This window comes from Sceloporus occidentalis, unplaced genomic scaffold (genome assembly GCF_023333645.1).
Source record: "Sceloporus occidentalis isolate IW3139 unplaced genomic scaffold, rSceOcc1.0.p SCAF_66, whole genome shotgun sequence".
NCBI classification, from domain to species: Eukaryota; Metazoa; Chordata; class Lepidosauria; order Squamata; family Phrynosomatidae; genus Sceloporus; species Sceloporus occidentalis.
In genome coordinates this window covers 5622530-5648260 of record NW_028317046.1, presented here as the reverse complement: position 1 = coordinate 5648260, position 25731 = coordinate 5622530, and the positions used below count along the sequence as shown (strand labels likewise).

General features: G+C 45.3%; 1 protein-coding gene across 1 annotated transcript in view; it reads right to left on the bottom strand.

The window, feature by feature from the left end:
* Positions 1-21200, bottom strand: part of LOC149286943 (kin of IRRE-like protein 3) — a 107474-nt gene extending 86274 nt beyond the window's left edge. The window contains exons 1-3 of the mRNA XM_089493713.1: positions 21191-21200; positions 9296-9466; positions 6773-6922 (exon numbers count right to left, since the gene is read on the bottom strand). Of these exons, the coding sequence (XP_089349839.1) occupies positions 6773-6922; positions 9296-9466; positions 21191-21200 (331 nt within the window). The remainder of the gene's footprint in view (positions 1-6772; positions 6923-9295; positions 9467-21190) is intronic.
* Positions 21201-25731: the final 4531 nt, after the last annotated feature.

The window sequence follows — 25731 nt, the reverse complement described above, 5'->3', positions numbered from 1 at the left end:
ATCCCCACGGCGCAGCTTTTTATTAAATGCACTAATGAGGTTTCACTTCATTTGACTGTTTCCACACATGGTCAGTTTTTTCCCGCACGCATTAAATTATCGAGTTTCCTCCGGGACTCCACATCTCTCTCATTTAGAAACTTAATTCAGATTAGGACTTGTTTGTATTTAACTGAGGTAATTTCTTAAATCGCAATGTAAGCGAATTTTAATGAATTGGATACTAGGAGATCATACGAGTCAAATTACTAGAGCGAGGACTTTACGGAATATACTTTCCCGGCTTGGGCTGCTTACCACGCAAGCGGCCAGGACATGGCGATCTACTTTACATTTCATAAAATGCCCCAATGACTGTGTAGAGATGCCCCATTCCGATTTACAGAGGAGTCTAGGTGTAACACAACGTATACATTGCATCTCACTAGTTACTCTGTAGCTACCGTAACCTTCTCTCTGCAGGTACATTATATATTTTTACTGCCCTCACTGGAAAAACCTTTAACCTCTTCTATCTGCGTCTTTCTTATCGAGCAACAAGAAAAGGGGGCAGCATTTTCCTAAAACATGGTATTTATTAAACTGTTAAGCCCAGTCAGTGATACTTTATATATATATATATATATAATACACATACATATATATATACTGTATATAGAACAGCCTCGTCCTCCGTTGTAAGGCCGGATTATGTAAGGAGGCTGTTATCATATTTGCTGACTCGGGGCATTATCTGCCATCCTGTGCTAGGCTGCTGCGCTTCGCGTCTCCATCTTTGTGCGAATGAGACAGTCGAGATAAATTCGGAAACACGGAACACGGCCAGGACAGAACCCCGGTGTACATTAAATCTGGCAGTCGAGTTCAGAGGACGCACCTGATGAAAAGGAGTGTTAATAGATTTGTCAGTAAAGGAATTGCGCTTTTCTTCTGAAACCGAAAAGATTCTAAAATGTTTTACAGCACAAAACCTTGCTAGGTGCAGAGAAGCCGTTTTAACCCTTTAACTGCATCCACGGGTAGACGTCTCCAGCATAATTTATAAAACTCTCAGCTGTAAAATGCAACTCACACTACGGCCAGATGAGCCGAGACCACTGAGTGAGGGCTGCAGGGGTGCGAGACCCCCAAACAAGAATAAAAAATATCCCATCTACATCAAACCAGGGGGTAATAACAGTATAGGGAAAGCTGCGAGTAATGGTCCTCTAGATTGTAAGCTCTTTGAGCAGGGCCCTCCTCACCTGCTGTTTCATTGTTATAACATTGTTATGTTATATACTACATGTTATGTCCTGTCTACCCGTTGTGCAGCGCTACGGAATATGACGGAGCTATATAAAACAATAATTCTAATAATAATGGCCACTGTTTCCATGTGCTCTAGAACAGGACCTTCTTTGCCTAATGTATCCGTTCGTCTTGGTCCGTCATTTCTAGTGTTTGTCAGGCGCTTTGAATCTAGGGACTGTAAGAAGAGCTGCGGGAATTGCTGGCGCTATAGAAATAAAAGATAATATAAATGATGTGAATTTGTTGATATTGAACAGATATTTTCAGTGGAAAAAATATATCTCTCCAGATTTCCTTGAAAAGTTTTTGTGAAAGCGCATGTGGTGAAATCCTAAATTATTATTTGTTTGGGTTTGGACAAAAAAAAAAAAGCCAAATTTGGAGAGTTTGTACCCACTGCTGCTAACAGAAGGGCAGGAGGACCTGGGCCAGATTCCTGCGCGCAAATGTCTTGGAACAATCAGCTATTTCTGTGGCCTCCAGCATGGAGGCTGCGGGAGAGGAGGGCCACGTGGCCAAACGACGCGAGCGCAATCACGGATCTGTGCGAGTAGATAAGAGCGAATATCGACCCGCTGACAGACAGGAGAGATGCAATTCCTGGGCTTGTCTAGTCATGTATCGACGAGGTGTGCAGCTCCAGCAATGTACAGCACGATAGGTCATTTAATGAGATCCGTGGCGCGGCTGCTGCTGCAGGAAATGAAGGCTATTGTCACTTGGTTATGAGTATGTAACCTATTGTGACATTAATCACTTTACAATTAGCGATCATTAAAGAGTGGCTTTATCTGATCTTAATTTGCCACCCCCACTGAGCACATTAAACAGGAACGTGGGAGTCAAGATTTTAATGGATGTTTAATTATAGAAGGACTAAAAATGGTCTGTTTATTGTAATAACCCCCTCCCAATGGTAAATTACAAATAAACTGGAAAAAGCTACAGGTCACTGCAGATACATCTCAATATTAATGGGTTAAATTCCAGTATTTTGACTTATGGCATTGGGAAGCTTTAAATGATGCAGTATAAAATGGGTTTTTATTAGGCATACAAATTCCTGCGCCCCTCTTTCATCCTCTGTACCCTCTTTCATCCGCCGATGCCCCTTTCTCTCCTGTTCCCCTAACCCTTCCCATCCAGGGGAACTGGTGCTTTTTTGACAAAGCTCCGGAACAAACGACGTTCTTCCATTAATGACAGAAGGCCTAGTATAATTCGGGCTTTGGGGCTGGTTAATCATTTATTCGTTATGGTTTAACTCCTGGGGTAAACCTAGGATTAGTGGCCACTTGGTGTAGTATTTATGCCCCTATAACTAAAACGCTAACATCATACACTTACACATACAAACATACACACACTACCTTCCTCCTCTCCCTCACACCACTAACCCTAGGCTCACAAACACACACTCACGCTAACACCACACATGCTTACATCAAAACACAAATGCTCATGCTGACACTATTCACTAACACACACTCTACCATCATATCATAACATACACTTACTTTAACACCATATGTTCAAACTCACTCATTAGCACACACTCACTCTAACACTATACACTTACACATTCATACACACACTCTCCCATCATCAATGCAGCTCGCACAGCGATCCCTCTTCTCCAGCTTCACTCGCACAGAGCCCTGTCTTTACTCTAGCTGGCACTCTCTATGTGAGTAGTGGCTCTTGTACCATGGGGTCGTGTAAAGCGCATCACAGAACCCGGCAAAGAGATATTAAGCCTGGTAGTGCTACCCCTAATACACACACCTGTCCCTGCAGAGCTCTGGGATACTTCATGGGCTCTCATCGATTGATCATTCTAAGTGCAATCTTTGCTCTTATAAGCTGATCCCAGATGCATCCTGATGCAGCCGCGCTTGTTATTATTCTCTAGCTGGAATAGGAAAGGGGAAATACTCTGCGACCATCACACTTACCCCTGCTTTACCCCTGTCAGACCATCAGAGCTCTGTCTGCAACTTGAATCGATTTACTGTCTAAAAGTCCAATCCAGACTAAACAGACCATCAGCATTCGGCTACAGTACATACTAACCCCGATAAAAGTGTTTACGAGCGAAATCATCTCCTTCGGAGACCACGGACACAAACTCTTTGCTTGAAGGAATAAAGGGTTTGCTGTTTGCAGCTGTTACCTAATACAACACCTTTAATCGGCAACCAAGACGGAAATGAACGTCAGTAGTTATCTCGTCCACCCGGTTTTTTAACCTGCCTGTGATTGAAGACATAAGATACGGCGTAACAAAAAGCCAGGGCCGGTCTTAGTGCCAAGAGGGTCAGGGCGCTGATCGGATGACAGTCACTATAGAAAATGCCCCGATGTGTAGAAGTGGGTTTGGTACCTGAAATGGGTTCAACGAAAACCTCCATGATGTAAGGAGACATTCGCAAGAGATCTGCTGCTACATTTATATTCTAAGTGCCTGGTCAAAGACTGCGTCTGGACAAATCCAGGGACCGATCAGATGTCCTGAATGGCAGCAAAGTCAAGTTATACCAATCTGTGGTTCTGATCTGGTAAATATAAAAATCAGCAAATAAAAGAAACCGTCTCTAGAATTAATAATAATTTTTATAAAATTGTATAATTTGAATGATGCCTTAATTTTCAGATAAGACTCAGATTATACTCCTTTCCTTTCATCTCTTGTTCCCCCATTTCTGTTCCCAGAGAGAACGCTCCACTCTTATCTGCTTTGAGCAACTTGTTCTGGAACAGTTGCCATAATTAGTGGGTTCCCCTGTGATTCGTGGCTCCCGGGATACAGTCCCACGTGTGACTGGACCTTCCAGCGAGACCCCCGGCTGCTCTTACCCCGTGGACCTGCCGTGAATGTGGAGCTCCAGACCCCAGAAGAAGACCTCTCGATGGGCCGTCCAGTCCCTGGCGTTCACCCCCTTCCACCCACACAGCTTTGATGTTCTCAAACATTCCCAAACCCCAAGCGGGGCAGAAAAAGTGTTTACCTAGCATTTTACTCCTAAAAAAACCTGTCATGTTTGAATTTCTTCCAGCGCTCTTTAATTAACATCATATCTTATTCAAACAGCTAATGAGCTACGCTGCCTCCAAAATCACCCTACGATTCCATCTCTATCCATCCGCACGCGTCTTATCGGCTCGCTGCGCTTTTTGGGAGAGTTTAAAGCTGGATTTTCTTTAAAGTCATAATTTGGATAATAACAGCTGATGGTTGCATTCACCCGATATCTGCAGACGCTGCATTCCCGCATTTAGCGATTCACGAAAACTCTTTTCATTTTAATGCGCCTGACTTCGTGAAAACCATGAAAATCTCTCCGCGTTATTTGCAATTTCAAGTGAGTGAAAGATTATGTTTTTTTGAAAATGCAGAATTTGCTGTCTTTGCTGATGAATGAACAATTTTTTTGCTGGTGAAATATGTTGACCTTTGAAGTTTTTAGGGGTATGAAATCTGATTCGTTTCCGGTATTAGAAACTAGAGAAACAGAGTCACGTGGCGAGACCTCAACGCTCTAAAGTCACCTTCCTTACCCCAAAACTCACTTTTTCCAGAAAAAATAGGAACATTTTCTAAAAGGCCAACAATCGGTACAAAGAAGAAGATAAAGCTGTCTCTTTATCGCGACCGTCTTGATAAAGGCTGGGTTAGCCAAAATGTTGACCACTTTATTTATATATCTATATATATATATATATATAAATTTCACGCTGATTATTCTCCATTTATGTTTCCACAATAAATGTATTTTATGTAAACTCTGACTTTCTGCTCCAAAAAACAATACTCCTGGATACTATAGTTGCCAATTACCCACGGGACTCCCAGCTGAGTGCAGCGCATGTACAATAAGTTTGGGGTCCCTTAGAAATGTCCTTGTTTTTGAAAGAAAAGCCCATTTTGTCCATTAAAAAAACAGACAATGGATCAGAAATCCATTACAGACGGGGTTTATGTTGTTAAAGACTATTGTCATTTTTTTTTAATGGAATCTCTTCATAGGCGTACAGAGGCCCTTTATCACTCCCATCACTCCTGTGTTCCAATGGCCCTTTATCACTCCCATCACTCCTGTGTTCCAATGGCCCTTTATCACTCCCATCACTCCTGTGTTCCAATGGCCCTTTATCACTCCCATCACTCCTGTGTTCCAATGGCCCTTTATCACTCCCATCACTCCTGTGTTCCAATGGCCCTTTATCACTCCCATCACTTCTGTGCGCCAATGGCCCTTTATCACTCCTGTGCTCCGATGGCCCTTTATCCCTCCCATCACTCCTGTGTTCCAATGGCCCTTTATCACTCCCATCACTTCTGTGCTCCAATGGCCCTTTATCACTCCCATCACTCCTGTGTTCCAATGGCACGTTGTGTTCACTGATCCAAGTTTGAGTTTAAAAGGCTAATTGATCGTTAGAAACCCTTTTGGAATTATGTAACAGTGAGAAATGTCTTTGTATTTCATGAAAGCAGCTAAGTGACCCCAAACTTTTGAACGGCTGTGTACGTCCCAGCTGACTTTCCTCTAACAGATGACAAATAGGTTCCCTGTGGAATATCTATCGTCTGATTTTTGAAGCATTTATTAACTGTGATTATAAGAGAACAAATCCAATATTCCTGAGAATTTAATCATTAAACGATCCCCCGAGACTCATTTCTTTTGACTTATTCCCCCCAAATCCTGATTTCACAATTTTTTTCCTCTGGTCTCTACTCTTAATGCCACCAGCCAGAAGTATCAGCCGAATTGGTGGAATAACATGCATTGCGACAGGGGGCCTTTCTGCTCCTTTGCCATTAAGTTTCCAATTTCTTTGGAAATAACATAGTAGATATTGTCCATTGTAACCCAGGTTTCTAAATATGTTCGATGTTAATAATATTTATTGGGATCTGCTTTATGGACACCGACCAGCAGTTTTGATCGTAGGACCCATAGAAAGATAAGAAGGAGATTTCCTAACCCTTTGAAACAAACAGGAACTTAAACAGCTCCAATGCATTAATAATATATTAACCACCATTCATATATTTGAGTTCATTTCATACAAATTACAAAAATTTACCAGCATTTAATCTTGGTTCTTAATAAATTCCTACTTTACAATTTCTGTAAAAATTCATGCCGGTGAGCGAGTAAAAGTTTTTGTCCAATTCAATAGGTGAAAAACATGGGCATTAATAATATTTGCTCATTAACTTCTTATATTTTACCGTTGATTCCTCATTGACTCACTTATCATGACCTTATGACACCTTTAAATGCACTTTATTTAATTCCTCTATTCTGAGTGGACTGGTATCTGCTGCTGAGGTCCAGTTCAGCAACGTAATGGTGCTGGGGCTGGATCTCTGATGACTGGAGAAGCTTGGGGTTTACACCTTGCCCTGACCGAGACAGGTTATTTTATCCCACAGAGAACCAGTATATCCACAATGTCTTGACCTTACCAAGCACGGTGAGCCGGGCCGGACGGGATCTGATGGCCGCCTGGATGGCCTGGCACTCGTACGTGGCATCATCTTGGAGTTCAGCTCTTTGAATCTTCAAGTGATGTTCTCCAGAGGAATGGTCGCCGACCACAGAGTAGCGTGGATAACCTACAGAGAGACATACGGTTATGGTTATATTACGGCTAAATGAGTATTTATAATACAGGACACTTTGGATTTCAGGACCATCTATAACGTGTATTGTGCTCCTTCTGCTGCATCTGTCTCTTTGAAGATGGTGGAAAGGGCAGCTGCGGCTAGTTTCAGAGACCTCATCTATGATCATCAGGAGGAATGAGAGCCATTGTAACAAAAAGTTTATCCGATGTCCCTGTTCATCTCTTGAAATTGAGCTCAAAATGCAATCTTATCAGAGAGATGAGACGGCATCAACAATAGACTATGGATTAAAAGGGGTCTTTGGCCTGAGGGTCTCAGTGTTCTACGGATTTAAGGCAGAAAAAGTCACGAGCTTCAGGTAGCCCATCACATCACGCGGGGCTAAAGGTTCAGTGATAAAAACATTATATCTAACTCCGGTTCCAGTCTGAGGCTGGGGAATGCACGGCTAAGCTAATGAGCGCGTTACCCGTTTGTAATTGCGGAAATATATATAGTTCTGATCCTGATGCCTTGTGTCTGCTTAGTAGGAGTACATACCGGGTACATCCCTGATCCTCTACTCAGGTCTCAGTAGTTGATGCCCCCGTATAATGGAGGCAAACCCCCCGAACATTTAATATCCTGCATCCAGGTAAAGCCCAGCACAAAACTAGTTCACTTTACTGCTACATATTGCCAAAAACGTCACAAGCAGACCTGGGGGAAGCTTCTTCCTGTGCACCGTCAGAGCAGGAAATAGCATTCAGCTACCACAGGAAGTGCTTGGCGCAGGAATATTCTGCTCCCCCTAGCATCAGTGTCACCCCAGAAATATAAATCTGACACTTTGTGCAAACTTCCAGAGTTTTTCCAATAACATTTCTGAAGCTCTGCTTAATTATCAGAGGCGCTCCTCGCCGCACCGCATTAAGGCATCTGTCACATAGTGAATACGTTATCCTGCGCTTTAAAGGCTAATCGGGACACTGGGGGGACATTTGGAAAGCTGTCGGTAAAATTTCCAGGCAAAGTTATATAGAAGCCGTATCTCCCCAAATAACTTTATGGCTGCTGTGTGTTGAATTATATGAAAGCGCATCAGTCAGGTGGAGAACAGGCAGACGGCCAACAGAAGTCGAAAATAAGCTTAACTGTGAGCTCCGGCTTCTTATTCTGAACAAAAGGTATAGCAGGGCTGCACTGAATATGTGCCGGGCCCCGGGTTCTAATAATTCACCAGGTGTATTAAAGACATGAAGAGAGGGAGAGGGAATATTCTATACAAGGGGTGACGCTTTCATTTCCCTTTCTTACAACCAGGCCCCTGGGAATCAGCGTAGCTAAATGGACAGGGAGCATGTATGTGTGTGGGTGAGTGCATGCTCAGGGCATGTCCGTGTTTTGATTGGGGTATGTTAATTGAGGGGTGGGAGACCCTAGGTGATATAAGGTGCCCTCTGGGTGACCCCGGTCACTGTCCTTTTTTACAGACACGGCCAACAGTCTTACCTGCTTCCCACCCTCCCTCCCTATTTCTTGTGTACTGACTTTCTTTCTTTTGTCACAGCTGGCGGTTTGCGTGTCCTTGCCGGTCTGGTTTTGGTAAGTGATGGAGTTTGGATGCTGGTGTAATGGAAGGCTCAGTCCTCCCCTAACCTCTGGTGTTTTATTGGACGTGCCCACCGAGCTTGTTGGGCGGCTGGTGGTTAGCATTGGTGGTGGGACAGCGAAAGGTAGCTGTCATCTTTGTTTGGACGAGGGGGGAGGTGAGTACCTGTGGTCTGGATTGTGCAGTGTGAGAGGCCGGCAAGGACGGGGTTAATTCGGTTCCTGTGTTGGTTATGTTTGAATATGTTACGGTAATGTGTTATGTATATTTGTATATTTGTATTTATTATTTATCGGTTATTGTATATTATTCTTATTGGTTTATGGTGTTTTGGGCCAACACAGTGTTTTATGGTTTTATAATAAAATTGTGCTGTGGCCTGCTTTATCCAATTTCGGTCTCCGTGTCGTTATTTGGTGGGTTAAACTGGTATTGGGTTTACAATGCACGGTACACACTACCTACATACATGACTGTCAGCTCTTTAGAGCAATGAGTTGAACGAACCCTTTTTTTAGGTCAGCACAGTCAAAAAAACATACGGCGGGACGTATACCTATTATACAAAAACAGGAATTACCACTGAATGAATCAAATAATTCATGAAAGCTAGAAAAATGTTCTAGAAGTGGAAACGTTCTGGAACCTTCTTTAACAGACGAGTTTCTCTATAGAATTTGATGCCTTTCCCAAAATATCTGATTGCCGGCGTACACAAAAAGTGCAATTTATTACTTTCTGCATGGAAAATCCATTTACACCAAGCTTACCGGAGAGATCGCGACCAACTCCCAGCGCCAGGCCGTCTTTAATCCAAAGCACGATGCCGCGGTACCCAGGGATGGCGCAGAGTAGATTGGCCGGCTGCCCGGCCACCACCACCACGTCCTGTGGCTGCTGTGCGAACGAGGAGACACCTGAGGCGAGAAACCACACAAATGCTTAGAATCCACTCCTTGGGCACTCATAAAAAAACATTAAACATTAGACCTGGAGCTATTCTGGTTCACGTCTGTCTTAATGTGGATCAATCGGCTGGAAATCTGCTTTGGTTTCTACGGTGATTGCTCCACTTTAATGCCAAGACAGACGTCCGGTCCAGTTTTGGCTTCACAAATACCGTCTCTAGTCGTTGTGACCAATGAATAAAGTAAGTAAGGAACTCGAAAAGTCCGTCATGCGTCTCTCTCATCCATATAGGAGTCAGACGAATGAATCTGAACGTTATATTACCATCTGTAGAAGAATCGGCACCCTGGATATTATCACGAGGGCCGCTGTGTAAGTAAGTTCCCTTGTAATGCGCCATTTGGTAAATTACAGAGCGCCGGCAGCCAGTCTATACCCTCATGAATAAGTCATGCGCAGAACTGCAATTCCGGTTTTGTTACATTGTATTGTGCATAGAAAAGGCCCGATTATTATTCATCCAGCGCAGGAGGCAGCGTCGCTTCTGTAGTTCATAAAAATGAAAATAATAATCTCTGTTTTATTTAAGTTGAGATCCTGTAAATGAGCGATTTAATTATACGTCTGCATTCAAACTATTACTTTTTAATACATTGTTTCCATGGCGGGAACTGGGAAGTAAAAGCGTGTGATTTACTGCGGATTCTCTGCACGTTCAGGTCCTTTTTTTTTTCTCCAAGACTCTGAATTTTTAGAAACACAAAGAGAATGCATGTCCCTGGAGCCCATAGGCAACAGCACTGCACAGACGGCTCCTGCACCGCTATGGATTCACCGTTTATTAACCAATATACCAAGAATTACCATGGAAAGAAGTGAATTCTACACTAAATGAGATCATTACAATATTACTAAGTAAGGATGGTTACCCTCAGACGCCGATCATTGCGCTGCAGAAAATGTTTTTACTTCAGTTGGAAAAACATTGTTTTTTTCATTGTTTCTTGATATAAAACCACATGCACAAAATATGCCAAGCAGGTGGTTCATTTTAGATTTACGCATTTGAAGATATTTATGATGAGGTTCATACGAGGGGCTGCCCACCGCGTTAGAGGACGTTTACAACGTCAAGGAAAGTATCAAGAAGGAGAACGATTCCCAGATCAACAACTTTAACACACCGTGGTGCTGGGCCATACAGAAGAAAATAAAGAATTAGGTTTTTAGACACTAAAAAAAGTGTATTTTGTACTTAAAATTTTCTTAATTAGTAGAACTTCCCAAAAACTCACCAAACCGCATCCGATCCGTTCATCTTTTTTAAGGTTTGGGGGAATTACCAATAATTGGCTTGTTTACAAAGCTTTTTTTAAACTAAAAAAGAATTCTTTAGGGTATCAAAGCAGAACAACTCTGTTTCCTTAACGCGTCTAATCTGCTCATTACCAGACGTTTATCCAGCGACGGGGAAAAAGGCAGACGCGGATTCACCGACAGAACATCGCTTGGTAAAAGCATTGTCGACACATTAACGTTCGGTTTAAATACTGAGATTTCTGATTTTCATTTCCAGGGTATTGAGGCCAAACTAATCATAAAACTGCTCTAATGTCCTGTGTCTGCTTACTGCTAACATCGCCCCGCGCCCAACGGATCACTTTATTCAGCAGGCTGCCCGATAACGGACATTATTATTATTAATATTATTATCTTTTCTTTATATAGAGGATATGATTTGTATAGGGGCGTCACGCCGGTGGAACTGGCAGGAAAGCCTAGATTTAATCCCCAAAACAATAACCAGGACTTTGTCTTTATGGACTGTGAATGGACCAAACCAACCCAGAAATGTGAGGAGGGGGTAGATGTTGGGCCAAACCATCCCCAAGTAAATGCCCGCATTCTAAGGTGCATTCCAATAAACCAGACATTCAGGGGACATTTTTCCATCTCTAGAAATAATTATTCACGCCACCAGGAGAAACGGGCAACGCGATAGGGGCCCAATTATATGTCATTTGCACTGGTGTGACCCGATCCCGCGAAACCAGGTTTTATTCCTTATAAACACATATAAATACATTATAGATAATCACAGCCGCCTGCCCCCAACATGAGCTTTTATTATCATGAGACCCCCGTTTCTGTTAAAGATGGAATTAATCTGGTTTCGGGGCTCAAGAAATTGTGATATTCCTTGAAATATATTTTTGCTGTAAGTCATCTGCTGTTCTCCTGTTATGACATCATCGATAAACCAGGCTGTAGTCCAACTAAAACATGCTTTTTGAGTTTACTAAATATGGCAGATAATGAGCCCAAAGCAGGCCGGTTAACCTGTGTTTGAAGACGGTGTTTATAGCGTGTGGGATTTTGGGTCGGGGCTGCCAGGACCTCTCTGGATCCGTAGCACAGAAAGATAAATTGTGCTTCCAGCTTTTATATCTTTGTTACAATCTTAAGTAACACACGGGAGGTTCCGGAGCCAGCACTCCCAGACGTGAGCGTCGGCGCTGCCAATAGAGCTCCGCGGAAGACAGAATCCCCATCAGAGACGGACGGCTCTGGCAGGCGGTTTGGGTCGCAGCGAACGCCTGGCGCTTATTGTCAATTTCTGCTTTAGAACAGTCCGGGGTTTGCCGGGGAGAGAAAATCACTCGGTGTTTGCAATGTTCTGCTTCTCACATCTCTCATAACACGACCGGGCCCGCGGCCAAAAAATACCCCAAAAGCAATCATTCCTGAGCACCGCGTGCTGAGCCGCTGCCGTTTCTGGCTGAGCCGTAATCCTCCGACAGCATATGGCGGTAACAGAGGAACCCGGCCATTATTTCTGGTGTTACCTGTTAGTAACTTCACTTACGCCGCAGACGCGCGCTCCGAAACTCACGCCGTAAAGAACCGCCTGCCTTCCGTCTGAGAGGATGCGCGACTGTTTTATGCGGGGTCTCGGCTGCATCTGTTTGCAGTCTGTTCACTAAAATAAATCAAATACATATTAAAAGCCATAAGAACATAAACCGACTGCAAGAGACGGACAGCCATGAGGAGACTGCAAGAGACGGACAGCGCATGAGGAGACTGCAAGAGACGGACAGCGCATGAGGAGACTGCAAGAGACGGACAGCGCATGAGGAGACTGCAAGAGACGGACAGCGCATGAGGAGACTGCAAGAGACGGACAGCCATGAGGAGACTGCAAGAGACGGACAGCGCATGAGGAGACTGCAAGAGACGGACAGCGCATGAGGAGACTGCAAGAGACGGACAGCCATGAGGAGACTGCAAGAGACGGACAGCGCATGAGGAGACTGCAAGAGACGGACAGCGCATGAGGAGACTGCAAGAGACGGACAGCGCATGAGGAGACTGCAAGAGACGGACAGCGCATGAGGAGACTGCAAGAGACGGACAGCGCATGAGGAGACTGCAAGAGACGGACAGCGCATGAGGAGACTGCAAGAGACGGACAGCGCATGAGGAGACTGCAAGAGACGGACAGCGCATGAGGAGACTGCAAGAGACGGACAGCGCATGAGGAGACATGCATTAACGTTACGCAAAGCAGACGTTACGGCGTTATTCCAGAGCTGCTTCTTTTACTGACCGCGGCGCATGCAGAGCTCTCGTAAGGGAGTGAAAGGGTTAATCGGGTGCAGGCGGTTTCTTGCCGTGTTCTGCATGCCTGCGCGGTAGCAGAGACAGGTGGGTAACGAGCGTTTGGACGTCTCTTTGTGCTTTACGGCTCCCTGAAGTCCTTTAGTGTTTGGCAGCAAAACGGCTCCGAGACGTTCAGAGCGCGCGGGATCCGCCAGCCGGTCAGGGAGGAGAGTTTGTCGAGGATCGCTGAGATTTGGGGAAAATGCTTTTTTTTTTTCCACGGCATTAATTTTGGACATAAGGCAGGTGGGAATCGGTTACCTGCGGTATTTATCAGTCGCCTAGGCAACAGTATTCTGTACGCCGGGCCGGCAGAACCGCAGGAGGCAAAGAAACGGATGGAAGAAATTCTGATCTGCTCATTCTATCTGGTCTTCGGTCTCATCTTGGATTCAGGAGCCATGTCCCGTACATGTTTAATGCCCTCGCTGTGTTAGCCTCTACCACTTCTGCTGAATGGCTGTTCCACTTATCCACCACCATCTTAGTGAAATCAAAACGTCTTTCGCTCTGGTTTATGGCTGGCGGGGTTGCCTTCCGCGGTTATTCATCCACTTTGCAGTTCAGACATCCGCCGGCACCTGCTAGTCTTCAGAAAATCAATCCTGATTAACAATATATCCGCCTAATAGAGTCTGACGGAGGGAAGGGCACACGGGCCGCGGAGGATCAGCAGAGTTAGTGCTGGACGAGGGGGCTGTTAATACCCCCCGCCGCGCCGCGACCCCAGCCTGACCGGGGACAGTTATACATAATGGGCATTTTCCACACGCTAAAAATCATCACGTTTCTGCGCATGGTTCTCTAACTCCAATTTCTTTTAAATGAGAGAATCCCCAATAACGAGTGGGGCAGGCGAGAGGGGTAAATAGTATCACAACAGCCCCATTACTCTATAGGGTCTGGGTCCATAATATGGCTTTGGTTGGGTGAATACGGGAGGTAATGATAATAGCTTCTCTTCTTCGTTGTGCATGCGCTGGCCGGTTCCAGCCTATCGGCAAAACTAAAAAAAAAGGTTCATTCTTTTAAATGTTTTAACCGAGCAAAGCGGTGCATTTTATGTAAATACTGCCCCGTACGGGCATCAGTGGGCATGGAATCCAAGCTTGTAAAGAAATGGGTACCCGAACTTCATCCGTCCGGCACCAGGGGTACCAATTAAAAGGGGACCAATTTTTTAATTCCTTGGATGAAATTTAAGATAAATTTTCATAAATACTGCACTGTTTTCTTTTTACCCCGGTTGTAGTTTTTGCCCCATAATATAAAGTTTTCAGGCAGCTGCATATCAGCCGTTTGTATGATTCTCGCTCTGCTATCTGACCCCTGATCTACTAAACACCGCGACTCCTTATCATACTGCCTGTGGGGAGCAATAGAATGACTTGGTCTTAATCATCCAGTCAGCGGGCTATTACTGTATACAGTACTGGGATATATTACTGTATACAGCGCTGGGGGTTATATTACTGTATACAGCGCTGGAGGTTATATTACTGTATACAGCGCTGGGGGGTTATATTACTGTATACAGCGCTGGGGGTTATATTACTGTATACAGCGCTGGAGGTTATATTACTGTATACAGCGCTGGGGGGTTATATTACTGTATACAGTGCTGGGGGTTATATTACTGTATACAGCGCTGGGGGTTATATTACTGTATACAGCGCTGGGGGTTATATTACTGTATACCGCGCCAGGGTTATATTACTGTATACAGCGCTGGGGGTTATATTACTGTATACAGCGCTGGGGGTTATATTACTGTATACTGCGCCGGGGTTATATTACTGTTTACAGCGCTGGGGGGTTATATTACTGTATACAGCGCTGGGGGTTATATTACTGTTTACAGCGCTGGGGTTATATTACTGTATACAGCGCTGGGGGTTATATTACTGTATACAGCGCTGGGGGTTATATTACTGTATACAGCACTGGGGGGTTATATTACTGTATACAGCGCTGGGGGTTATATTACTGTATACAGCGCTGGGGGTTATATTACTGTATACAGCGCTGGGGGTTATATTACTGTATACAGCGCTGGGTGGGGGTTATATAACTGTATACAGCGCTGGGGGTTATATTACTGTATACAGCGCTGGGTGGGGGTTATATTACTGTATACAGCGCCGGGGAGTTATATTACTGTATACAGTGCTGGGGGTTATATTACTGTATACAGTGCTGGGGGTTATATTACTGTATACAGCGCTGGGGGTTATATTACTGTATACAGTGCTGGGGGTTATATTACTGTATACAGTGCTGGGGTTATATTACTGTATACCGCGCCGGGGTTATATTACTGTATACCTGTTACAGGGTCACCGTACCCAAGGCTGGGTACCCCTGTTTGAGGGCTGAGGAATCACCAGTCAGTCCCTCATACGGATCGCACTCAGCTATCCACGGATCATCCAGACCACCATTCGTAGCAAACCAAGAAGAACTCTCTTTATTACAAACACACAGAACTTTATACAATCTCAATGCAATGTGTACCGAACCCAACCCCCAATCCCATCAGCCACATCCCATCACAAATCCCATCAGTATACAGGGGATGTATCAGGTGAGGGGATTACAGAATACAATGGGTTCCCCCACCTGTGTTATCCCCCCTGTAGTGCGGGTGCCGGCTGGGCAGACAGGGCTGTGTTGGCTGATTAAGAGCCCCAGCCAGATTATAGGATCGTCTCCTTGAAGGCTGGAGCTGAAGCCACATCAGTCTCTGGGCCGGTTACACAATAAACACAATATAATATATTACCGGGTCACAGTATACAGAACCGGACACAAAAGTGCTCCGTGACCCGGCTAAACTTCATATGACACACGAGCCAGCTAGCCTGGCCCTGTCACAATACCGCGCCAGGGTTATATTACTGTATACAGCGCTGGGGGTTATATTACTGTATACAGCGCTGGGGGTTATATTACTGTATACTGCGCCGGGGTTATATTACTGTATACAGCGCTGGGGGTTATACTGCTGTATACAGCGCTGGGGGTTATATTACTGTATACAGCGCTGGGTGGGGGTTATATAACTGTATACAGCGCTGGGGGTTATATTACTGTATACAGCGCTGGGTGGGGGTTATATTACTGTATACAGCGCTGGGGGGTTATATTACTGTATACAGCGCTGGGGGTTATATTACTGTATACAGTGCTGGGGGTTATCCACTTTGTCGGTTCCGAGGCATCAGATCCATGGACAGATTGGTCTAAGAATCCATCATATGTTTTATTCAAAGACAGACGGACAAATCCGACAGACAAATCCGACAGACAAATCCGACAGACGGGTGCCTCTGACACCAAGCGGAGATTTAAAAGCTGAGACTAAATAGTTTTATTGACTCACAATAAGTTGCGAGCGCTGGCAGGAGGGACGGGAATTGATACATCTTATTACAATACATAAGTATTCCCTAACGCTTCCTATTGATTCATAAAACCACTGCTAATGCGACTTACTGATGCAAGACTCGCAATATAACCGCGCGGCTCGAGCCGTACGTCTTAACCGGCTCCCCAAGCACGGCATCAACAGACAGTTCTCCGAAGCTCGATTCAAAGAATATATTGTTTCCAAATAATTAGAGTTCAGTAATTTGCACAATTGTTTTTTGTTGTTGAAATGACTCGAATCCCGCGACGCTTCGCAGTTTTATTCGGTCTGCGTTTCTAAATCGCCGTTTCGTTCCCCTCGTGCTGCCTCGCTACTTACAGCTTCAACTTCCAAAGCCGCTTCACAGATGAAAAGGTTCATTTTTTTCCAATAATTCCCCGACTCCAGTCTGCTTTTCTCAGAAGCGAGAACCTTTTTACCCCGAGAACGTGGATTTCCCCCCTGGAACTTTCATTCAAATGTCACATTTCAATCACAAATTGATTGAGGCCGATGGATCGCGGCCGCAGCGTTTCGCTCCGCCGTACGGAGAGGGCGGCCATAGATTGGAGAGAGGTATTGGGGGGGGGGGAGCAGAAAATTTTCAATCTCTCCTCTCTGCTCGAGGCACCATGGTGGGAATCGATGGCTTTAAACCATTAGTGCCGCCTCCTGTACCCGCCATCTATTTTTATAAACAGACCTTAAAGACCATTTAACGGCGCACGGCGCTCTGGACCCGCCACTGTCAGTCAAGCGGCAGATTTGGGCTCGAACACTAAATGGTTGCTCTATTTCTGCATTCGGTGTGACAGATATTCTCCGAAGGGGCATCGAGTGAAACAATTGGCCAAACCACAACTTTTCAGCCATAAATTAAACAGTTCATATATTCATTGGGTTTATCATCATCATCCCACTGAATTATTTATTAAATACCCCCCCCCCCCGAAAAAAACACAAGGCTGATGAAGGATTCCTTTTTTTATTATTATTATTAATGTTATTATTCTTGCAGGATAGTTAGAAGGGTTAAACCTCGATGGCTTTTTTTGCCGACCTCTACTTTATCTGATTGCAGGTTTTGTCCGATTAATTGCCGCCCTTCCACGCTTTATGGGGATTACATTTTTTCGGACTTCCTATCAATTATATTTGCATTAACAGTAAAGGACGGAATCACCTGCGTGAAGCTGACTTCACTAAATCTCCTGCCCTTAAATAATGAGTGAGAGTGTCAGGGAGTGAGTGAGTGTCTAAGACCAGCCCCGGAGCAAGAAATAGGTGCAGGGGCACCATGACCGGGGAAGGAACGAGGAGCACCCCATGACCTAACAAGGGGTTAAAATATTGGTTAGATACATACATCCTCTGTGACTACTTGGCCCCTGTGTGAACTTTTGCCCCTTTTGACGTGGTTTGTTACGCCCTTACCAGCCCTATAGATATACGGTGTTATATGGTTGGCTTGTAGCCAAGAGTTTGTGGTTTATAACGTTTAAGAAATATGATAATGAGTTGGGGAGTAACGGTTGGGGATAATACCGGGATTTTGACCGTGGCCAAATTTATCCAAAATCGAACAATAAAGCAATTTTAATTACATACATTGTCTATGTGTCTTATTTGGGGAATGGGGCCGAAGTTGACGATACTAAGGTCATGTATCTGTGAGAGTGAGTGTGTAAGCCGGAGACACCAACACACTGCAGATACTAAGATTAATTCATTTTAATATAATGTAGATATATAGAATATATCAGACCCCGATACGTTATCACTTCCCTCTCCGATATGTCATTGATATCATATGATACTTTTTACTGGTCGCAGGGAATACGACGATTGGGGTAAAATAACAGGTTTTTGATGCACAAAATTACTTGGTAATGAAACCAAAATGATACAGTAAAAAAATTTAGGTTTTCTATAGCTGGAAAAATATTTCTACCAAAAATATCTTATTTTGGAGTCTTTTTCTATTTCCTTAAATGCTGTTTTGGGTAGATTATGGCTGTAAAATGCATCCCGTTCGGAATAATCTTCACATCTCTTTAAACATCCAGATTACGAGTTTGGTGATAAATACAAAGAATATGGGAAAGCTGAAAAGCTGATAATTATGGCAATTAACCCAGACTTTTACATCTCAGGTGTGGCTGGCCTATAACTCCCATCATCCTCAGCATTTAAACATGTCATAAGCACGTGGGGTCTCCGATTCTACAAATATGTCCGTTTAGGCAGGGGGTGTATCCATTTCTAACATAAAAAAGAGAACTTTAATGTTTGTGAAGAATCTGAATAAATTTACAAAACCGCATAGAACCCGGGGTTTAGAAGTTATTGGGTGAAGACGTTTAGTAGATCGGGGCTCAGATGACAGAGCGAGAATCATACAAACGGCTGATATGCAGCTGCCTGAAAACTTTATATTATGGGGCAAAAACTACAACCGGGGTAAAAGAGAAAACGGAGCGCTAAGTTTTAAAACATACTTTTCCTCTGATTCTAGCAATAAAAACCTGGCGGGAGCCCCTCTTTAGTGTTTGAATTATTGACGCATCGAAACCGGAAAGACTTTTTTTTTGTAATCAAAGTGTTCCCGGCATCTGTAACGGAAGTAGAATTATTTTATCTTGTGCTGATTTTAATTGTCTGTTCGATTCTGTGTTTTACAACAATCTGTGAGACGTTCAGACATTTAAATAAGCAGCCAAAGGAAATAAAAGAATAAAAATGACATTATGAGCCGTTTTGGCAAATTAAAGGCATCAGTCATTTTTCCCTCCATTCTGGCCACTAAAACAGCCGTTTTAACAAACGATTGACGAAGATGTGAGCGGAATGCGAATGACTGATGTTTAACATTTCCAGAAGGCTGATAACAGCGACTGCTCAGAAGATGCTCCCTAATTACCCAACATACCGGCTGATAAATCCGCAGCCTCGGAACCGGTGATTGATACAGAAAACACAGGCTGGGGTACAGTAATGGATGCAATTTACTGCGTTTAACCGCTCCGAACAACAAACAGACCGAAGAGTAAACTCGCACGCAGCAAATTATTAAGGAAAAAGAATCACTTAATCCGTTCATTGACTCTCCCAGTGACAAAATGAAAAATAAAAAAGTTTAAAAGTTTACTTTTCTGCTCAAAGTTAAAGGTGAAATATTCCTGCGATATTTCCTTAGAGAAAGTTTAAATATATGCATGCTGGATCTGAAGCGGCGGGTGCGGGTTTTTAACGCGGGCAGTGAAGCAGCCGACAGACTCCGACAGTCGGTTAATGCATGGTTTATTTCTCTCGGTTCAATGTTGCATTTCGACTTTAGCCTCAATTAAATAGAACAGCCTCCCAGCAGAGGTGGTAGAGGGTAATACAGTGAGGGTATTAAACATGCATGGGATAGACATACGGCTCCTGAATCTAAGACGAGACCAACGGCTGATTAAGGTTTGAGAAATGGCCGACCCGACGGGGGCCGGATAGGGCCGATCTGCCAGCGGGTTCCGGGATTCTGTGTTTAAATAGCTCCTTTTGACTGATAGACAAACAATATATTTTGTAACAAGATTACACACAGAGGATTTTTTGATGGATTGCATCAATTTAGAAATTCCTGCTAAATCTTCTCCTTTCAGACGAACAAAACAACGGACTCCGTGAAGCCCACCGAGCTGCAGAGGATTCCACAAAGGAAGTTAATAAGGAATTGAATCCAGTATCCAGTTTTTAGATTATGACAGACGGGATGCGATTATTTATTATCAAATGATGGTTTTATTGCTAAACTTGGGACATAAACAAGAGGATGAGGAGTTTATCGCTCTGTTATCTGTTATTTGTTATCTGTTTTATCTGTTGTTGGTTTTATCTGTTGTTGGTTTTATCTGTTATCTGTTGGGTCGTCCGGATTTAATTTGCCCCAAATTCCAAGATCCAAGCCCAATACTTTGTCCTGCAGACCACGGGGGGTTCTTGCAAAGTAACTGAAACTGCTGCACCTCCCTAATATCCGCAAACCTCTGGGGGTAATAAGATGCCCGGATCCCACTCCTCCCTTCCACTACACCACAGAGGGGGGCATGAACCTGTCGGCTGTTTGGCAAATGGAGACCCCCGTGACGCTTACTGTTACACTGCCAGGTATATCATCTCTTTTTTACCCCATGGATGTTGAGGATAAACACAGTGGATGTATTCTGACAACTCCCAGAGATGCCACCAGGTCCTGGCACATACCCCCTACACAGTCTCTGTTTAGTTTGCCCAGACTCTGTTTGGTCCCCAAACCCCTGATGCCCCTCTCTCCTCCCCTGATGCCCCTCTCTCCTCCCCTGATGCCCCTCTTTTCTAGGAGGTGAGAATGTTTGCTGGGTATGAGGGTATCGCAGGGTTCTACAGCCCTAAAAGCCCCGATAACGTGTATAGAAACAGCAGGAAACGGCTTTATAAATTAAACGGGGTAAATAAACCCCATTATTCTTCTAATAAATGCCCCACTTACCCAGTCAGGGGACACAAAGTCACATAAACAGTCTGGGTAAAGCCCCCAGCCATGCCCACTAAATCAAAGTGCCCCTGTCTGGCCATTGGGGGGGGCATGCTGCGTTCTCTTGCTATGGATCCCCTCTCCACAAACACAAGTCCTAGAAGTAAAGGTGCGGAAAGGACTCACCTTCGGCCATCTTACGGAACTTGTCCTTGGACATAAACCCCAGGGTCAGACCAAACTCTGAAACAACACATAAAATGAGCGCATTAATCTCAGTACTCGGGCTGCCAAAACCAGCCGCTGGTTCTACCCAAAAGAACTGAAGCGGAACCCTCATTCCCCTCGGCCGTCGCCGGTACATGCATCATGGAAACATGCGCGTTACAAGCTAAGCACCGCACAGCAACACCCAGCGTCTCTCACGCCCCGGGGCATCCAAACGGCTGCATGTTACCTGCCCTTTTAACAATGGAGTGAATTTAAAGCCAAAAACAGGGTTTTGGGGAGCGGAAGTTGCCCCGACACCCGAATCCAGCTGCCGGTTAGACAAAAATAACGCTCAGAAAGACCCGGTGTATTCAGCGCCGGCGCGGCCTCCCCGCGGATCCAACCCGCAAACCGTGACTGATGATAAAAATAATATTGGGTCGTGAACCCGGGCTCCCTCCGCCGGGCTTCCTGAGAGATATCGATTGCCGTGTCAGCTGTGACCGGGCGCGACACGCCACGAATAATACCGTTAGCGGAGTGACATATAAGCCTGTCAGGCGTGTGCGCCGTGTGCTCGTATGTATTGGAAGTCGTTCCACGTCAGCCGACAGCCCAGAACGCCGCGGCGTAATGGGAATTTTATATAAGACGGAGTCAAATGTTATTAAGTTGTCAAATATCTCCAGTCACAGGATTTTTCTGCAGATATGACGGGTTTAGAAGCAAACGCTGCGATAAAGGACGGCGCGCGGGGCATTGGAGCACACCGTCAGGGGCAACACGCGCGGCACGCCGCAATCAACATGCACAACCGCGTAATGCTTGCTGTGGCCCCTGTCAGGACCCCACTTGGTCAGAGGCTTTAATTGTAGCCTAATTGTCTAAATAGATAATAGATAATCAGCCTACCCCCCCAACAATCAGACTGTAATTCAGTAGCCAAGGGGGCAGTTGAGGCAATCGAGAGAGCTCGGGTGATTGGCAGTCGCCCCGTGTGAAATATTCCATGCGTTCGTCGGTGTCTGTATTACACGCTACATAGAGAGGGCACCGCTGTGAGAACACGTCTCCGACTCCGGTAATCCCATGTAACGTGCATTATTTACACGGCTCCACCTGCTCTGTCAGACGAAGCTCTTTATTCTGCACGAGGTGGAAACGTAATCTGGCAGATCGTTCCCGCCGAGCCCCAGCGCTGTCAAAAAGAGTTAAAAAGACAAAAACGAGCCAATCTGCATTAACCTCCTGCATCACACGGCCCCACGGGCCAGGTAACGGGAGACGGGCACCAGGACGGGCACTGGGGTGGGCACCGGCCGGTCACTGCTCTGATACAAAGGGTTAATCCCCACTTTTACATGGTACGTCTTACTTTTTAAAATCTTTTTGTGCTTTAAATGTTAACTCATTCCCTGCTGACCCCGATCTCTCCCCACCCTCTCCATTCGGGGTTAATCCCGCCGAACATCACAAGATTATTCAGCAGAGAGATCCCGGCGTCCTCAACTTCTCACAGTTTATTTATTTTGCCGGCGGCTCCGGCCGAGGAGATTTAATTCGATGGGACGAGAAGAACTCGAATGCCGCGCAGCAGGGTACGTACAGTGCACCCAACTGCCCCGGGAAAGGCAGGACTGTTTAATTCATAAAGAGACTCTCTAAACGTATAATCTTCAGAGCACCTGAGGGTCCGTCCGTGAGAATAGAACATAGAGCGGCAGAGAGTGTCTGTCACTTCATTACATCGGGGGCCGTGGGGAGAGGACATTCACCGGGAGCCGGCGCTCGGTCAATCAATAGCAGAGACGAGCAACAGTGACCTGGTGAAACGGGGTGAAAAACCATCATTTTAGAACGGAATCAAATGCTATGGAATTGTGAAGGAATATTCATAACTGGGAGCTGTCAGGGAGTGACCCCCAAGTCCCGAGGTTACTTCCCCAATTTTGGGGATTTGGGGCAGGTTCTCGGGGAGGTGGCATTTCATATTCTGTAGGGACTGTAACATGGGCCAAGCCTTCCAGTTACAGGCGAGTGAAAGTCCTGCTTGAATCCAGGTGTCTTTCAGCCCCTGTGCTGGTTTCCAGGGGGTCACCCCAAGTGCTCTTTCGGGACGGCCTGGCAAGGGGGACCGTTGTACCTGAGTATAAGGCAGGGCAGGAAGGAAAATATTGGGCTTGGCATCAAAATATAAGTATTTCTCCCCAAACTGAAGTACTAGATCCGGTGCTGACTATTAACCTCCCGCCACCTCCCTGCTGGGTCTTGGCCGGTGAGAAGCACCGAGGGATCCCCCGCCACCACATAACTCGGGGTAAAGAATAAAGTGAACGTACGGAACACAGAAGGGTCATTAGAACTCGGATCAGCGAAGAACAGATAATTCCGCCCTTTAGAAAAGAACAGCTGGCCACGACGTGGCATCCTACGGTCGCCATAGAAACCGCGTGGCTTTGATCTCTTCGAGTGAGCAGCAGGCAGGCCCAGGTCTCGGCCTCCATACCATAAAACTTCTCACCAATGGAAGGTGGACGCAGCAACCCCCCCCCCCCCCCCATGGACTTGCATTCCACCTTAGCCACAATTTCATTTATTTTTTACTGAGATTGTTAACAAATCGTCCAAAAAAGAACTAAATTCTGTACATTCTGCCCAAAATGGTTCTGGTATGAATACCGTTCCTCTCCCACTAGCCGTGACCAGGGCTGGACTGGGGATGACTAAGCGGCCACCAAGCGCCAGACATGCAGCTGGATATCTATATACTATATACTATATACTATGTCTATACGGCAGGACTCAATCATCATCAGTCAGAATGTGGCCCTAAGGGAAGGTCCCGTCCGTGGGTTCCAGACCCCGTTCTAATCGCTCAGCCCCTGATCTTTCCTTTCAAGGTGACCGACGCGTCCCGCTTGCCGCCCGGCCTGTTCTCTGTCCTCATCCCGCCGTTTCCCGACATATTAAATATCACTTAGCTTTGTTTTTTTTTCGGGCTATTGATTTGTATGAGATTGGCTGAGCTATTATACGCCAATTAAAGTTTCAGACGCTGCATCGGTTAAAGCGCCACATTTTAATTTCAATTAGAGCTTCGTAAGAAAAGGAGAACATCTGGTCTCCTAAAAATACAGTTTGCAAAACAATTTAATGGTTGACCCTTTCAGCGCTGGCAGAGACGAAACATCGTGTGATACATATAATCGGTTATCTTTAAAGTCTTATTTTGTTTTGTTTTGTTATTTCATAGACTGTGCACTTCTGGACAAGGACATCCTTTCCTAAATGCATTTCTCTAACTTTACTGAGAGGGTGGTAGATAAGTGGAGCAGCCTCCCGGCAGAAGTGGTAGAGGGTAATACAGTGAGGGTATTAAACATGCGTGGGATAGACATACGGCTCCTGAATCTAAGACGAGACCAACGACTGATTAAAGTTTGAGTCTTTACAGCAGGAGAAGCGGGTGACTAGACGGGGGCCGATGGGGGCCGATGTGCTGGAAAACTGTAGGTTTCTGTTGTCTCCAAGTCTTAATGAGTGACTTCTATATTTATTATACGACAGAACGTATTATTCCTCCCCTTCTATTATAATGTAAACTGTAAAGTGCTGAGTACATCTGTTAGCGCTAAATACAAAAAACGATCAGTCCGTACATCTCGCTCCTCTCTCTGCTTTGGCAATCGCAGCAGTTACAGCAGAAATAATGCGTCCAACGCCGAGGCGAGATAGCCGGTCATCGGCTTACATGCGCCTGCCCTAGAAATGGGTGACATTGCCATAAAAATAACTACCCCAGGAGTGTTGTTCTGCCCCGCGCTCGCTGCGAGCTCTTTTGGCACTATGCGTAAGCCTGCGTTGGAGGAAATATCTTCTGTGAACTTGGCCCGGAGGCTGATCGCGTCTGGGCTGCGCTGTGTGTTTAGCGGGCTGATTACTCTGCGGTGATTAATACTTTGATGGCAGGAAGCATACGGCGGCTTTTACAGAACACGGAGCGAGCGACGGCGAGGGGCACCTTGTCGCCACATACGTGTTAATGAGCCGGTGGGTTCAATAGGTAACAGCGGAGCGGCTGATTCTGCGCCGCGCATGCATATCCCATCAAATGCACTCCATTCGTGGTGCCACCAAATTCCTTGGCTTTTTCTGGTCTCTGCTGAGCTCCCGTGATTTTATCTTTAGGTTTTATGATATCGGGGTTCTGCTAATCCAGATGCAGCTCTTTGTCTGGGGAAAGTTAGATTTTTTGGCTGCATTTACATCCATTCTATTACTCAAAAAATTTGGGTAAATTAAAAGCAAATGCATGTTGAGCTGCGCGGCTCACGCTCCCCGCACCGCATCCATCCAGTAACCGGCCAAGCTTCCGGTTTACCGGCATATTCCACCTGCCCCAAACCTCCCGTTACTCGTTGGGCCGTTATAACTTAAGTGGTGCTTTCCCGCGAGCTCGCAGCGAGGCTGTGCTGTAAAGTTGCTGATCCGGCGCTAATCTCTCTTTTTAGAGAACC